At 37.0% G+C, this 13,372-nt stretch overlaps 4 protein-coding genes across 12 annotated transcripts; 3 read left to right on the top strand and 1 right to left on the bottom strand.

The window, feature by feature from the left end:
- Positions 1–357: 357 nt before the first annotated feature.
- On the top strand, positions 358–3,225 carry LOC104751156 (jacalin-related lectin 19). 9 transcript variants are annotated; one of them, XM_087490185.1, is made up of 7 exons: positions 358–579; positions 654–1,524; positions 1,911–1,972; positions 2,065–2,175; positions 2,269–2,313; positions 2,489–2,548; positions 3,003–3,225. In XM_087490185.1, exons 1-2 carry the CDS (start codon positions 358–360, stop codon positions 963–965), a joined length of 534 nt encoding a protein of 177 aa, XP_087346311.1. In that variant the 3' UTR covers positions 966–1,524; positions 1,911–1,972; positions 2,065–2,175; positions 2,269–2,313; positions 2,489–2,548; positions 3,003–3,225. The 9 variants fall into 9 exon arrangements, with proteins under 9 accessions (XP_087346311.1, XP_087346312.1, XP_087346313.1 ...); XM_087490186.1 differs by having other exon boundaries at positions 2,630–3,225; XM_087490187.1 differs by having other exon boundaries at positions 2,437–2,548.
- A 1,927-nt stretch (positions 3,226–5,152) lies between these two features.
- On the bottom strand, positions 5,153–6,610 carry LOC104751155 (ESCRT-related protein CHMP1B). Its single transcript, XM_010473048.3, has 2 exons — positions 6,065–6,610; positions 5,153–5,639 (listed from the first exon to the last, which is right to left on the bottom strand). The coding sequence occupies exons 1-2, from the start codon at positions 6,387–6,389 to the stop codon at positions 5,353–5,355; spliced, it is 612 nt and encodes a 203-aa protein (XP_010471350.1). The 5' UTR covers positions 6,390–6,610; the 3' UTR covers positions 5,153–5,352.
- Positions 6,611–6,745: 135 nt separating this feature from the next.
- LOC104751154 (anoctamin-like protein At1g73020) lies at positions 6,746–11,018 on the top strand. Its single transcript, XM_010473046.3, has 15 exons — positions 6,746–7,421; positions 7,780–7,849; positions 7,948–8,063; positions 8,203–8,329; positions 8,419–8,519; positions 8,595–8,686; positions 8,772–8,876; positions 8,973–9,242; positions 9,340–9,472; positions 9,549–9,662; positions 9,748–9,815; positions 9,901–10,031; positions 10,134–10,216; positions 10,309–10,416; positions 10,503–11,018. The coding sequence occupies exons 1-15, from the start codon at positions 7,254–7,256 to the stop codon at positions 10,809–10,811; spliced, it is 1,995 nt and encodes a 664-aa protein (XP_010471348.1). The 5' UTR covers positions 6,746–7,253; the 3' UTR covers positions 10,812–11,018.
- A 260-nt stretch (positions 11,019–11,278) lies between these two features.
- LOC147925825 (syntaxin-22-like) lies at positions 11,279–13,270 on the top strand. The gene is made up of 5 exons (XM_087492785.1): positions 11,279–11,290; positions 12,482–12,621; positions 12,763–12,825; positions 12,926–13,083; positions 13,170–13,270. Exons 1-5 carry the CDS (start codon positions 11,279–11,281, stop codon positions 13,262–13,264), a joined length of 468 nt encoding a protein of 155 aa, XP_087348911.1. The 3' UTR covers positions 13,265–13,270.
- Positions 13,271–13,372: the final 102 nt, after the last annotated feature.

Genomic DNA, 13,372 nt, shown 5'->3' with positions numbered 1-13,372 from the left:
ACACTTTTGGAATTTGTTCCATGTAAAAGTTTCCTCTTGAAGTTTCCTGGAATCTCCTACTTCTTTATGTAAAGGAAGATAAGACAATCAAACGCATACCTCTCGTCCTCTTACATTGCTGTCCAGGAATCCAATACCTTCCCATGAAGCTTGACATCTTTTTATATGTGTTTCTGCAAAAGCGAAACACTCAATTCTTGTTCTTAACAATCCACAACCTGTTTCAGTTCCAAAAAGCTTCTTCTGCAGCAAAGAACAAGTTTGGTTCTCCTCTTATTGCAAAACTTTGGTTTCTTAGCATCGTCCCTTGCATCGTGTTTACAAAAGTAAGCTCTCAATTAACAGCAGGAAGGAGTCATGGATCAACAACAACAAGGTGACAAGAATCTGACTGTGTTCGTCGGACCCTGGGGAGGAAATGGAGGAACTGCCTGGGATGACGGGATTTATCATGGTGTCCGTGAGATCAGACTTTTATATGATCATTGCATTGACTCCATCACAGTGATCTACGATAAGAATGGTAAACCTGCAAGATCAGAGAAGCATGGAGGTGTGGGAGGCAACAAAACATCAGAGGTTTGTTCCTCTCTTATTCTCTGTTCTGTCTCTCTTAGATTTTGGCTTCTTTAAAATGAACCGAGTGTTTGCAGATAAAGCTGCAATACCCAGACGAGTATCTGATTGGCGTGAGTGGCTACTACTGTCCAATGGTTAATAGTGGCACCCCTGTCATTAGATCAATGACATTCAAAAGCAATAAACAAGTTTATGGACCTTACGGAGTTGAACAAGGAACACCCTTCACTTTCTCAGTCAATGGAGGACGCATTGTTGGCATGAACGGTAGGAGCGGCTGGTACCTTGACTCCATCGGGTTCCATCTTTCACGTCCTAAATCAACCAAGATGGTCAACAAGCTTCGGAAGAAGATTCACTGGCTCACAAGGATAGTAGCATCATAAAGTCTATTGCACAGACTTGATCAGATAGCATATCTGCATAGAATGTACTAGATAGACTCTACGAATAAGGATGTTGGATGTATCTTATAGTCCATAAGACTATCCTCATCGGCACAATTATGTTGTTTCTTAGTTTGTTTCTTAGGGGTAGATAATATTAATTATTGAAACCTAAGCTAAGAAATGCAAGATTCGTTTCTTATTTTAGGATTGCAAGAAACGTCTCTTGCTGGACAAGTGTCACAAAATCAGTGGGTCGAGTTTTATTTGGGACGAAGGGGTTTAATTTTTTTTTTCATCTCTCTTTCACTTTCCTTTTTTCTCTTTTCTCTCTCTCTCTCTCTCTCTCTCTCGAGACTTTTCGCAATTTCAGCTTGAATCTCTTCTTCCTTCGATTCCGGAAACTGATTGCTTCTCTTCCAGTTGATTCCCACGGCTATTGGACTAGGATTTGGCCGCGATTTGGTTCCGGTGAAGCAGGGGGCATGTGATTCCGGTGGTGAGCGATCCGTCGAAACCCTAATATTTGGGGAAGATTCAAGCCATTCGATTTGTTCAGGTAATTGTTCTTGCATGTCTAGTAATTGTTATTTGTTTATTTGAAAATTGTCTCAATTTTAATTTAATTATGTCTTTTGTTTGTGAGACAATTTCGGTTGATCTGGGAAACTTAGATTAATTTTCGGTGAAGTGTTTGTAACACTTCTTAATCTCCTCATCTTATTATTCACTGATGAAGTTGTTGTTGGTGAATTTTGATTAATCTCTTTGTTAGATTCTCATAATAGGTTGAATTGGGTTTGTGTATCTGAAACCGATTGAATCAAAGTTTCTTCCTTTACGTTTTGGATGCCAAGGAGTTTTTCCCTTCTTACTACAACCCTAAGAAGAACAATCAGGTTGGGAAACCTAATCAATTTCTCTCTGCTGACGATTTTGCTACAGCCAAGAAGCAATCAGGTGAAGAATTTGAATCTGATGCCAAGAAGGATGATAATACCAGGAAGGTAAAAATAATTCTGTTTGTTGTTAAAGCTTTAAACTTTGGTTAAATGTGCTTGCTTTATATTCTGTTTTATTGATGTTTTTGTTATTACAGAGAAGAAACAATTATAGCCAAGGGAGGAGGAGGTTGACTGGGAGGATTTCTAAGGCTCAAAGATAGGATAGTATTAGAAGAACAGTGTATGTTTCTGACATTGACCAGAGTGTAAGTTTTTATTAGTACTCTCTGTTAAGGTTGTGTGGAACGGATTCTAGTTAAGTTGCATCAATGTATAACAAATCTGTTTTGTGATTTTAGGTGACTGAGGAGGGTCTTGCTGCCTTGTTTAGTAACTGTGGACAAGTAAGCTTTAAATTAATGTTTGTTATATATCTTTCAACTTAAAATATAGTATTTTTTAGGTTGTGTGACAAAAAGCTCTATAGGGATACTGATCAGAAGTTATACTAATCATTTTGGTTTCAGTTTTGAGTTTTGAATTTTACTTTGGATATCTACTGTGTTTTGGTTAATTCAGTTAGAAGATGAAAGGGAGATGTGCACAAGGACAATCTACTGCACAAATATCGACAAGAAGGTAAATGCTGAACTATCTACATAGAATGTATACATAATTGCTGCTGAAAGAGAGATTGTCAAAAATGCAAATTCTTGACAGTTTGCTGGCCAAAACTGGACCGCTTACTCCGAAAGAAGAAGCTATGAAAGAGAAGCTGCTTGACTTAGTGGATGATTAGTATTGTTGAGTCTTGTTGAGTCTTGTTGTGTCTTCTTGAGTCTTGTTGTGTCTTGTTGTGTCTTGTTGAGTCTTGTTGAGTATTGTTGAGTCTTGTTGAGTCTTGTTGTGTCTTCTTGAGTCTTGTTGTGTCTTCTTGAGTCTTGTTGTGTCTTGTTGAGTCTTGTTGTGTCTTGTTGAGTCTTGTTGTGTCTTGTTGTGTAACGGATGTCTAATTATAATTATAAGTTGATGTTTTATGTGTACTGCTTATCTGTCTATTAATTTCTTAATTATAATTTGCTTTTGTTAACAGAACAAGGAACACATGGGGCGATATAGGAACAAGGAACACATGGGGCGATATAGGAACAAGGAACAAGGAACACATGAGCGAGATCAAACACTTGAAGAGAGTGTGTTATTATGTTTGATTGCTGTGTTATGTCTGATTATGTTTAAGTAGGACAGTTCTCATATATCTTGTGACTCGTACTTGTTTTTCCCATGTGTATGGTGTTGTTTAATTTTGTTTGATACTCGGTCAGCTGTTCCCATGTGAAGGATCACATGAACTTGTTTTTTTCCTACACAAGAATACAACAAGGATCACAAGATATATGAGAACAAAAAAAACAAACACAAAAATACAACATATAAAATTACAACCAAGTCTCACGGGAGAAGAGAATCACAAGCTACACAATTTAGTTTTATATATACACAACTCTTCTACTCATTCATATCATTCACATCTTTTCTACTCATTCACATCTCTTCTACTCTTCTAAAGTAATTTAAATTTTTTATTCAATGGGTTCTTCTTCTCATTCACATTTTAATTTTGCAAAGGATGATGATCCACTTTTTGAGTCCTATTTTGCAAATTTTTTTGATAACCATGATATTCATGGACAACATTTTGTGAAAAAGAAAAAGAAACGAGAATTCATTGAAAGAAACCGGGAAGAAGGCCACAACCGTTTGTGGAATGATTATTTCAGTGAATCTCCGACATATCCTCCCCATGTATTCCGACGACGTTTTAGAATGAACAAGCCATTATTCTTGCGTATTGTCGACCGTCTTACTGCAGAAGATCCTTATTTCCGACAAAGAAGAGACGCCACAGGAAGGCTTGGTCTTTCTCCGATCCAAAAATGTACTGCAGCAATTAGGCTACTAGCATATGGTGGCGGGTGTGATACGGTGGACGAATATGTCCGACTTGGTGAAACAACTGCTCGAAAATGTTTGCAACATTTTGTCAGTGGAGTTGTCAATTTCTTTGGCGATGAATATCTAAGAAGACCCACACCAGAGGATCTTCAGAGATTACTATATGTTGCAGAAGAACGTGGATTTCCCGGGATGGTTGGAAGCATCGACTGTATGCATTGGGTTTGGAAGAATTGCCCAACAGCTTGGAAAGGCATGTATACACGAGGATCCGGCAAACCAACAATTGTTTTAGAGGCGGTCGCGTCGTATGATCTTTGGATATGGCACGCGTTTTTTGGGTCTCCAGGTACTTTTAACGATATCAATGTTCTTGATCGATCTCCTGTCTTTGATGATATACTTTATGGTCAAGCTCCACAAGTTACTTACTACGTTAACGGCAGAGAGTACAATTTGACTTACTATCTGACAGACGGTATTTATCCAAAATGGCCAACGTTTATTCAATCCATACCACTACCACAGACTCCAAAAGCATCTTTATTTGCTGACCGCCAAGAAAGCTACCGAAAAGATGTTGAGCGTGCGTTCGGTGTCCTACAAGCTAGATTCGCGGTCATTAAAAATCCATGTCTTTTATGGGATAAAGACCAAGTGGGATTGATTATGAGGGCGTGTATCATACTCCACAATATGATTGTCGAAAATGAACGAGATGGATACAGTCAAGCTGAGGTTTCTGATTTCCCACAAGCAGAGGGTGTGGATCTTTCATATTCTATCAATATGAATTCAAATATTAGCAACGTGTTGAATGGTCAAATAATAATCCGTGATAGAGAAGTGCATGACCAATTGAAACTTGATTTAATTGAACATTTGTGGACTAAATTTGGATATTAATTATGTTTCATGTTTTAATTAAATATGTTTCTATATTTTATTTCATGGTGTGTTTTATGTTTTTGTTTTTTAATGTTTTGTGTAATAATTTAAAATGTTGTATGTTATTTTATGTTTTTCTTAATAAAATATGTTTCTTTGATATATAAAATAATTTTGAATATTTTAAGATATTAATTATTATTTTACTATATTTATTATTAAGAAACCCTTAAATTTGGTTCTACCAATAATCAACAAAATTTTCCTTAACTCTTAGCAAAGTTTCTTCTCTTTTTTTTCTTATTAAATATGCCTTAAGAAACAACTAAGAAACTAAACCAATGAGGATAGTCTAACACCAAAAGTTACTGCCAAAGATACTCTCTTTAATGCACACAATTCAAAAGGAAAGCATATCATTGTAATGGTAAAAACTAAAAACACACGAAGGTTTTTCATATTAAGTTATAAACAAAGCATATTTCAAAGTAAGCAATATACACAAATAAGCCCGTGTTTGCGGATAATAGCAGCAACAATTCGACAAGGATCGCGTGCAAAGCGGCAGATCGTCCAAGCAAGGATGTCGGTTAGCGAACTTATCCTCTGGCTTTAAGCTCTGCAAGCCTCCTCGACAAATCATCTTCATCGACTTTCTCCTCTGTCTTAGTAGGAATGGCATGACCAGCAGGCTGAGGAAGTCCCACAGAGACTTCCAAACCATAGTCATCTGCAACCTGCTGCATAAGGCTGTTGACTTCTCCTTCTGGAGTGGACAAGGAAGTTGAACCAGCCATCGCGTTCTCCATGAACTCAGCTTGAACCTCCATGTTCACAAACTGCTTCTCGAATGAATCCATCGTCTCAGACATCTTCTGTAGATTGCCTGATAAGAACCAAAATTGAATACAACGAAGTGAATACATTTGCCCAACTCAGACTAAAGGGTTATTTTTATCACAGAAAGAACAAAAAGATGAACCCTTTCATGTCTTTCCACAAGAACAAAACCTTCCTGTCTATTCAGAAGCATCCCTAAAGTTTACATTCCCTTAAAATATATTAACTCATAACTAATACGGTTTAAACCATGGTGATTATGTATATCCAACCTCGGTTTCACAAAAATTAAGCCCTAACTAAATGATCAGCAACACAACCCACCGACAGAAACAATACTAAAACTCGGAATTTTTCAACCAGCATGAGAAAGGAGACTTCTTTTGTAAACACTATACTAACCTATGAGCAGCACCCGAAGATAATAATCAGATCATCCAAATACAGCAAAAGAAACAATGATGAAAATACCTGTGGCAAGAGAAGACTCAAGGGATTTGACGATATTGGTCATGGATTTGGTGATGGTGGTCATCTTAGCCTGGGTATCGAGACGAGCAACAACAGCATCCAGACGAGAAGCGAGACGAAGGTAGTTCATCTGCTCGCTACGCTTACGAATAGCGTTCTCAGCATAGATCCGAGCACCATCCATGTTACCCTTCTCGATCGCCTTCTTCACCTTCAATTTCTCCGCTTTCTCCTCCTTCTCACACTTCCTCGATTGCCTTTGAAGAGACTTGGACGTGAATTTCAAATCGAATATCTGATTCATCAGCTTATCTGTGTTACCCATGTTTGAATCGATTCCTCTATAGATCTCCCTCCTGTAGAAATTATCACCCAAAAAAAAAATGGAGACTTTAGGGTTTTCTCTGTATTTGGGAAAAATATCTTGACGCGTTTGTTAATGTTTTGAAGAGAGATTGAAGAAGAGATCATTTGAGAGATAAGAAGGGAAGCTAATAAAGTCAATTTTGGTTTTCTTAGTTCGATTCGGAATTAACCGGTTCAATCAAAACGTCGGTCATACCCGGTTTACGTTTTAAACAGTCACACACACAAGGCACACGTGTTAAAAGTGACTAAGCACCGTCCGATGTGTCACGCTTTGTACACGATGGATCAGTCATCGTCTGCGTGCCAACTCATACCGAACTTCTTTTGGAATTTTGCATGTTAAATTAAATTGTTCCTAAATTTCTTTCCAAATTTCAAAATCCAATTTTTCAAATTTAAAAACCAAAGCTTTGTCTTTTCCAATTTCCAGAAACGTTTTTTTTTTTGTTGGATTAAACGCAAGAAGCTGTGCCAAAAAAAAACTCCCCAAAGAAATTCGCGAGGGATGTGTGATAAGTTCGATGTTTTCGAAATCGTATTCTTGATTTTTGCAGTGTTCCGACTTTAAAAATTAAAACCCTGATCCCCTTTTATGGCCCAGAAACCGGAAAATTAGATTAGAAAAGTAGTTTAGAAAAAAAAAAAGTGGAAAAGGAAAAAAAAGTTAGAACCTTTGGTGAATACTCATTAAGGCATTTGGGTCAGATCTTGGAAAAAAAAATTAGAGGAAAGTTAGAAGCTTTCAGCTAACTTAGCCAAGTTTCGTGAAGCTTTTTTTTTTTTTTTTTTTTTGCCTTGTGTGATTGGGGGTTTTTTGGAGATGAATGGGAGTAATGGTGAGGAGCGAGTCGTTCACGAGGTTGCAATGGTGGTTCCGAAGCGGGTTCTGGAAGAAGAAGGAAACTGTGTTGAGGTTTTGGTGACTGAACTTAAGAAGAGAGGGATGGTTGTTGATAGAGTCGTCGGTCTCGCAGATGAGTTTCTCAAGGTCGGTCCTTTCTTTGTTTCATCTTACTTTTCCCAACTTACTTGTTAATTTGTGATCACATAGTGTTTTTCAAGGGTGAAGTCTCAATATTGATTCTTCCTAGGGTTTTTTTTCTCAAGTGCAAGTCGAAATTCTTGCATGTTGTCTCATGAAAGTACTAATCTGGAGGTCGAGGAGGGTCCTGGAAGAGTGAATTTTTGGAGGAATACAAATTTTGTTTGATATAAAACTTGATAATTATGTCTAACGGTATCTAGTATTAGGATTCAACCGTTTGGTGACTTATTTAGCCATAAATCTGTAGAATTGACTGTTTTGCTTCTATGAGAGATAACTGCAACTCTAAGTATTTCTTCAGGTAGCAGCTCCCTTGGAGACCTTGGGCAATGCAGCAGCAGAGCTTCATATACGCAAACCTACTCGTCTAGGTAAATATTGATTCCGGGATTAACTTGATAAATGAACATCTGTTAAGCGCAGCCTCATTTCGTGTTCCTCACAAGTTTGCTGGTTATCCTCAATTCAGGAATTGATCTGCCCTTTGAGATGCAAGGGTCTGAGGCTTTCTTTCGGCAACCTGATGGTTTACTGTTTAGCTGGTTTGAACGTTTTCGGTGCTATCAACATCTTCTTTATGGAATTGTAAGTTCTGTCTCTCTGTATCTTTTATATTGTTATTATACATCGTTGATTGAACTGTTAACATGTTTTCGATTGCTTTAGTATGTCAATTTACAGTGTTCTTGAGTCATGACACAGCAAATGAATTCTTGACTTATAGGTAAACTGTGGTGGGTACGATGTCACTCTGAAACTTGATGGCAGAGAGTTTTGTTGGGCAGCAGGGGAATCATTAGTTCGAAGGTTGGAATCAGAGGGCGTCATTAAACAAATGTTTCCTCTTCATGGTAAGCTAATCCTTTGTACCTGTTGGGTTACAACCAGTCTAGACTTTAGAATGGTTTAAAATTCTCACACAAATACGTTTTGCTTGTAGATGAATTCAAGAGGAAGGAACTTCTCCAAACTTGGGCATTAAATTGGTGGAACTTTACAAACCAACCAACTGATCAGATCTACTCTTACTTCGGTGCAAAGGTAGACACATATAAATCTTAGTATCCTATATGTAACAGAAAGCATTGTGAAACTCATCACATAGGAAAATCACAGATTGGAGTCTACTTTTCGTTCTTGGGAATGTATACGCAATGGTTGATATTTCCAGCCTTGCTTGGGTTTATAGTCCAGATGGTTAATTTTGGGTAAGTTCTTAATTCTGTTACAAGCTTGTAAGTAAATACTACTAGACATAATGCCACACCTTATTTTCAATCTTTCTTTGATCAGATCCTTGCAATTTCTTGCTCTCCCAAGTTTCTTTGTGAGCACAATACTCTGGGCTGCCTTGTTTCTACAGTTCTGGAAACGCAAAAACGCGGCCTTGTTAGCTAGGTGGGATTCCCCTACACTGATGCATAACTATGCAACAGTTTAATGTTTCTTTTCATTTTCTGATTTCATTTCTTGTTGTCGATTCTCTACCAATAGATGGCAGATCAATTGTTTAGTTGGCCCCAGTCAAGGATATAGATTTCTCGGAATGGAATGGAGCTCCCTTCCGTTTCCAAAGGAGCTTATAAAGAATATCGGAGATGAGAGATCCAAAGAGAAGGCAGCGTATCAAAGATATGAATGGTTTGCTTACCGCAAGAGGTTTAGGAATGATGTTCTTGTTATCATGAGCATTATCTGCCTCCAACTTCCATTTGAGCTGGCGTATGCTCATATTTACGAGATTATCACATCTGATGTTGTCAAGTGAGCGCTTACTCGTTTTTTTCTTTACTAGCTTTACCAGTCTCATGTTTTAGCAACTAAGTTGGAATCATGACAGTTTTTTTTATGATGGTTTCAGGTATATTTTGACAGCTATCTACCTTCTAGTTATTCAGTACCTCACTAGATTGGGAGGCAAAGTATCTGTCAAGCTCATAAATCGAGAAATCAACGAGAGTGTGGAATATCGAGCTAACAGTTTAATCTACAAAGTAAGGACAGCACTTTTTTACAGAGCACTGTTTCTATTTTCTAATCATTTTGCTTTGGAAATTTTCGACATTGCAGGTTTTCGGGCTCTATTTTATGCAGACATACATTGGGATCTTCTACCACGTTCTTTTACATCGAAACTTCATGACACTTCGACAAGTATTGATCCAACGGTTAATAATCTCACAGGTAACAAGAAAGATGGTGATGTGATTAGAAACTCTCCTCTGAAGATGTTGTTACCTGCATATGTTTAAAAGTTAATTTTCTCCAGGTTTTCTGGACTTTGATGGATGGTTCTTTACCTTATCTTAAGTACAGCTACAGAAAATATAAAGCTAGGTACGCTCTTTATTTCACCTAAACAGCTTATAAAGCGTATGCTCAAAACTTGTAAGAAAATAATATAGCTTCTTTCTTTTTCCAGGACGAAGAAGAAACGTGAAGGTGGATCATCAACAGGAAAGATTCAAATAGCGTCAAGAGTGGAGAAGGAATATTTCAAGCCTACATATTCTGCAAGCATTGGAGTAGAACTTGAAGATGGACTTTTTGATGGTAATATATGAAGTCAATGGTTTTGTGTGATTTGTTTGGATGTAGCTTGAAAATGTCTCAGCTCAAAAATATCGAAATGTGAAATTGCCTTTTGCATTGCAGATTCGCTCGAGCTGGCTTTGCAGTTTGGAATGATCATGATGTTTGCTTGTGCCTTCCCTCTTGCTTTTGCCCTTGCTGCAGTGGTAACATCTACATTCTCTAATATCACTTCCTCAATTTCATCTTAAGTTTTCGTTTGTTTCTCTTAAAGTCATGAATTTATGTCGTACAACAGAGCAATATAATGGAAATAAGAACAAATGCCTTAAAGCTATTGGTGACACTTCGTAGACCTCTTCCTCGTGCTGCTGCAACAATTGGAGCTTGGTTAAACATATGGCAGGTACAATGGATAGCAAGAAAATAGCGATCCTATATTACTATTTCTATCTCAGTGCATTTAGTGATTTCTTTCTTCTGTGTTTTCAGTTTCTAGTAGTAATGTCCATTTGCACAAACTCAGCACTCTTGGTATGCTTATATGACCAAGAAGGCAAATGGAAGATCGAACCAGGGCTCGCTGCAATTCTCATCATGGAACATGTACTCTTGCTTCTGAAATTTGGTCTCTCTCGTCTCGTCCCTGAGGAACCTGCTTGGGTTAGAGCCAGTCGTGTGAAGAATGTGACACAAGCACAAGACATGTACTGTAAACAGCTCTTGAGAAGCATTTCTGGTGAATTTACTTCCATGACAAAACCTGAACAAGAACAACAAGAAGACTCGGAGCGCCGTTAACCTGAAAATATTAGAATCAAAGAATGCCAAAAGGCTTCTTCCTTTTTTTGTGTGTGTGTGCAGTTTGATTTATTCGTTACATCCTTTTGTGCATAGAAGGCAGAAGCTGTGTGATAATCTTAGAGACTTGTATCTTCGGTTTTGTCTGTAACGAGTTGAACTATGAAGAAATCATTTTAATATATATTATAAATTATTTGGGCAAAAGCTATAGAGAAGAACAGCCCTAATGTGATCGATGGTTGTGATTCACATGTGACATGTCCTGTAATTTCTATTACTTTGAGCATTTCTCATGTAGTGTCTATTAACATTTCTGGACTCCATGGATGGTTGAAGTAGCAATTAATTAGTACTCCGTTTCCCATTTATGATTGAAGCTATAGTCTTGTAAAGATGAAATTATTAGAACAATAATTTTCTCTTTTTGGGTCAAAGATATGATATTTTTCGTTTCATTTATAAAGATGGGTTTTTTTGTCAGTTTCTCCTTTTATAATTAGTGGAAATTTCTTTTTTTGAATAGTAAGGTTACTGAAATTCTTTTCACCTAATCAAATATCAAATGTTTTGTCTTTGATTGTATTTTCAACATCAATTTTATTTATATGGCTAGAAATTAGCCATTTATATACTTTATTTCATTGAAACAAATAATATCATAGAGAAATCTTCAACGATATCACATAGTTTTATTATTTCAAAATTAGTAAATTACCATCACGATCCAAAAATACTATAAACTTCTGATTAGTAAGGATTAATCGACAAGCGAGGAATACTAACCTCTTACTATTTTTTCTGGTTATTAATAACAATCCTACTAAATCTTTTAATAATTCTTTATAAACTTTTCTTGAAACTTTTTCACAATTGTGGTGTTTTTTATTAATTAATTTTTTTTATAGTACTTTTGAATATTTAATTATTGTATGTATGGCAGTCGCCTATATATCTTGCTCGTTCCAAACTCGAACGTTTACTATAAATTAAAAGAGCTAGTTCATGAAATAATCACCACAAGATTATTTAGAACCCTCACCTATCAGTGATTTTTCCTTCTTATTTTTTTTGGGAAAGCTAATGATCTGTTTTCTGAAATAAAATTAGTGGAGAAAATAAGCAACAGTCAAATATATATATATATATATATATATAAAGTATAGTTTTTTCACTCCTGGTGCTGTCACCTTAGCATACCCCTTTATTTCGTAAGCCCATTTCTTGAAAGAAGCCCATATTTTCGAACTGAGAAAGCCCAATTCGTTATCTCAATTTTGTGACATTATCGACTAAGCCCTGTTTTTTTGGCCGGCAACTCCTCTCGACGATAATACTCCACAACTGACGACGGCGCTGAGGACCTGAAGCGTCCCTGCCCTTCTCATCTTCCACACCCTTTCGCTGTCTTCGCTCTCTTCGATCTCCATTGTAACGTCTTTCTCTTACTGTAATTCATCCCCTTCAATGCTCGTTCTTTCAATTGAAGACCCTTTACGCTATCTTTAATTCGTGTATCTATATAATGTCTTCTTCTCCAATTTCATGTTTCATATATTTGTCTTCGTCTCTTTGATTTATCCTTACTAAAAGATGAAGAGAAATCCCGAGTTTTGTCAATATATTTGTCTTCGTCTCTTTGATGATTGAGAGTTGTTTTGTGTGTGTAGCCAAGTAAGAAGATTGCAGATGCTAAGCTTGCAAAGGACTTTCAAGCTGTTTTAAAAGAGTTTCAGAAAGCTCAACAAACCGCTGCTGAAAGAGAAACCACCTATGCCCCCTTTGTTCCTCAATCCGCTATTACCTCTAGGTAACACCATTGTTGTTGTTTATGTGGTTTTTTATACTCTGAATCAATGATTAGAGATCAAAAGCATTCATTTTTTTGTGAATTGTTTGTCTGGTTTTGATAATGATGTTCCATAGTTGTCTTGGTTGGTTTGGTATATAGTTACACGATCAGTGAGGTAGATAAGGCCCCAGGACAGCGGGCACAACTTCAGGAGTCTAAAAGGTAGGTGGTACTGTAATAAAGAACAGATCTTTGACACATCTCTCTCTCCATTGTTTGAGATGTGACTTATGTTGTGACATCTCAAAAAATTGTGGTGCAGGCAGGAACTTGTGTTGTTAGACAACGAGATTGCATTCAATGAAGAAGTGATTGAAGAACAAGAGCAAGGAATACAAGAAATCCATAATCAAGTTGGCGAGGTTAATGAAATCTTCAAAGATCTTGCGGTTTTGGTTAACGATCAAGGAGTCATGATAGGTAAAATCTAATAAACTCAATATGAACATGTCCTTATCAAATCTACAGTTATAAAACTCACTTTCTTTTTTATTTAATTTTTGCAGATGATATCGGTACTCACATCGATAACTCCCGTGCTGCAACTTCAAAAGGCAAAACTCAGCTGGCGCAAGCCGCGAAGACACAAAGGTCAAACTGATCTCTGGTAAAACTCTCAAACTTTTCAGGCAATACAGTGAATGAATGGTTTTTAGGAAACCTTTCGGATAGATTAGGCCACGCTCTTATGTCTTGATCTTGTTTACAC

This window comes from Camelina sativa, chromosome 16 (genome assembly GCF_030686135.1).
Source record: "Camelina sativa cultivar CO46 ecotype springtype chromosome 16, ASM3068613v1".
NCBI lineage: Eukaryota > Viridiplantae > Streptophyta > Magnoliopsida > Brassicales > Brassicaceae > Camelina > Camelina sativa.
The sequence above is the reverse complement of the archived record's forward strand: the minus strand, read 5'-3'. Positions and strand labels throughout refer to the sequence as shown.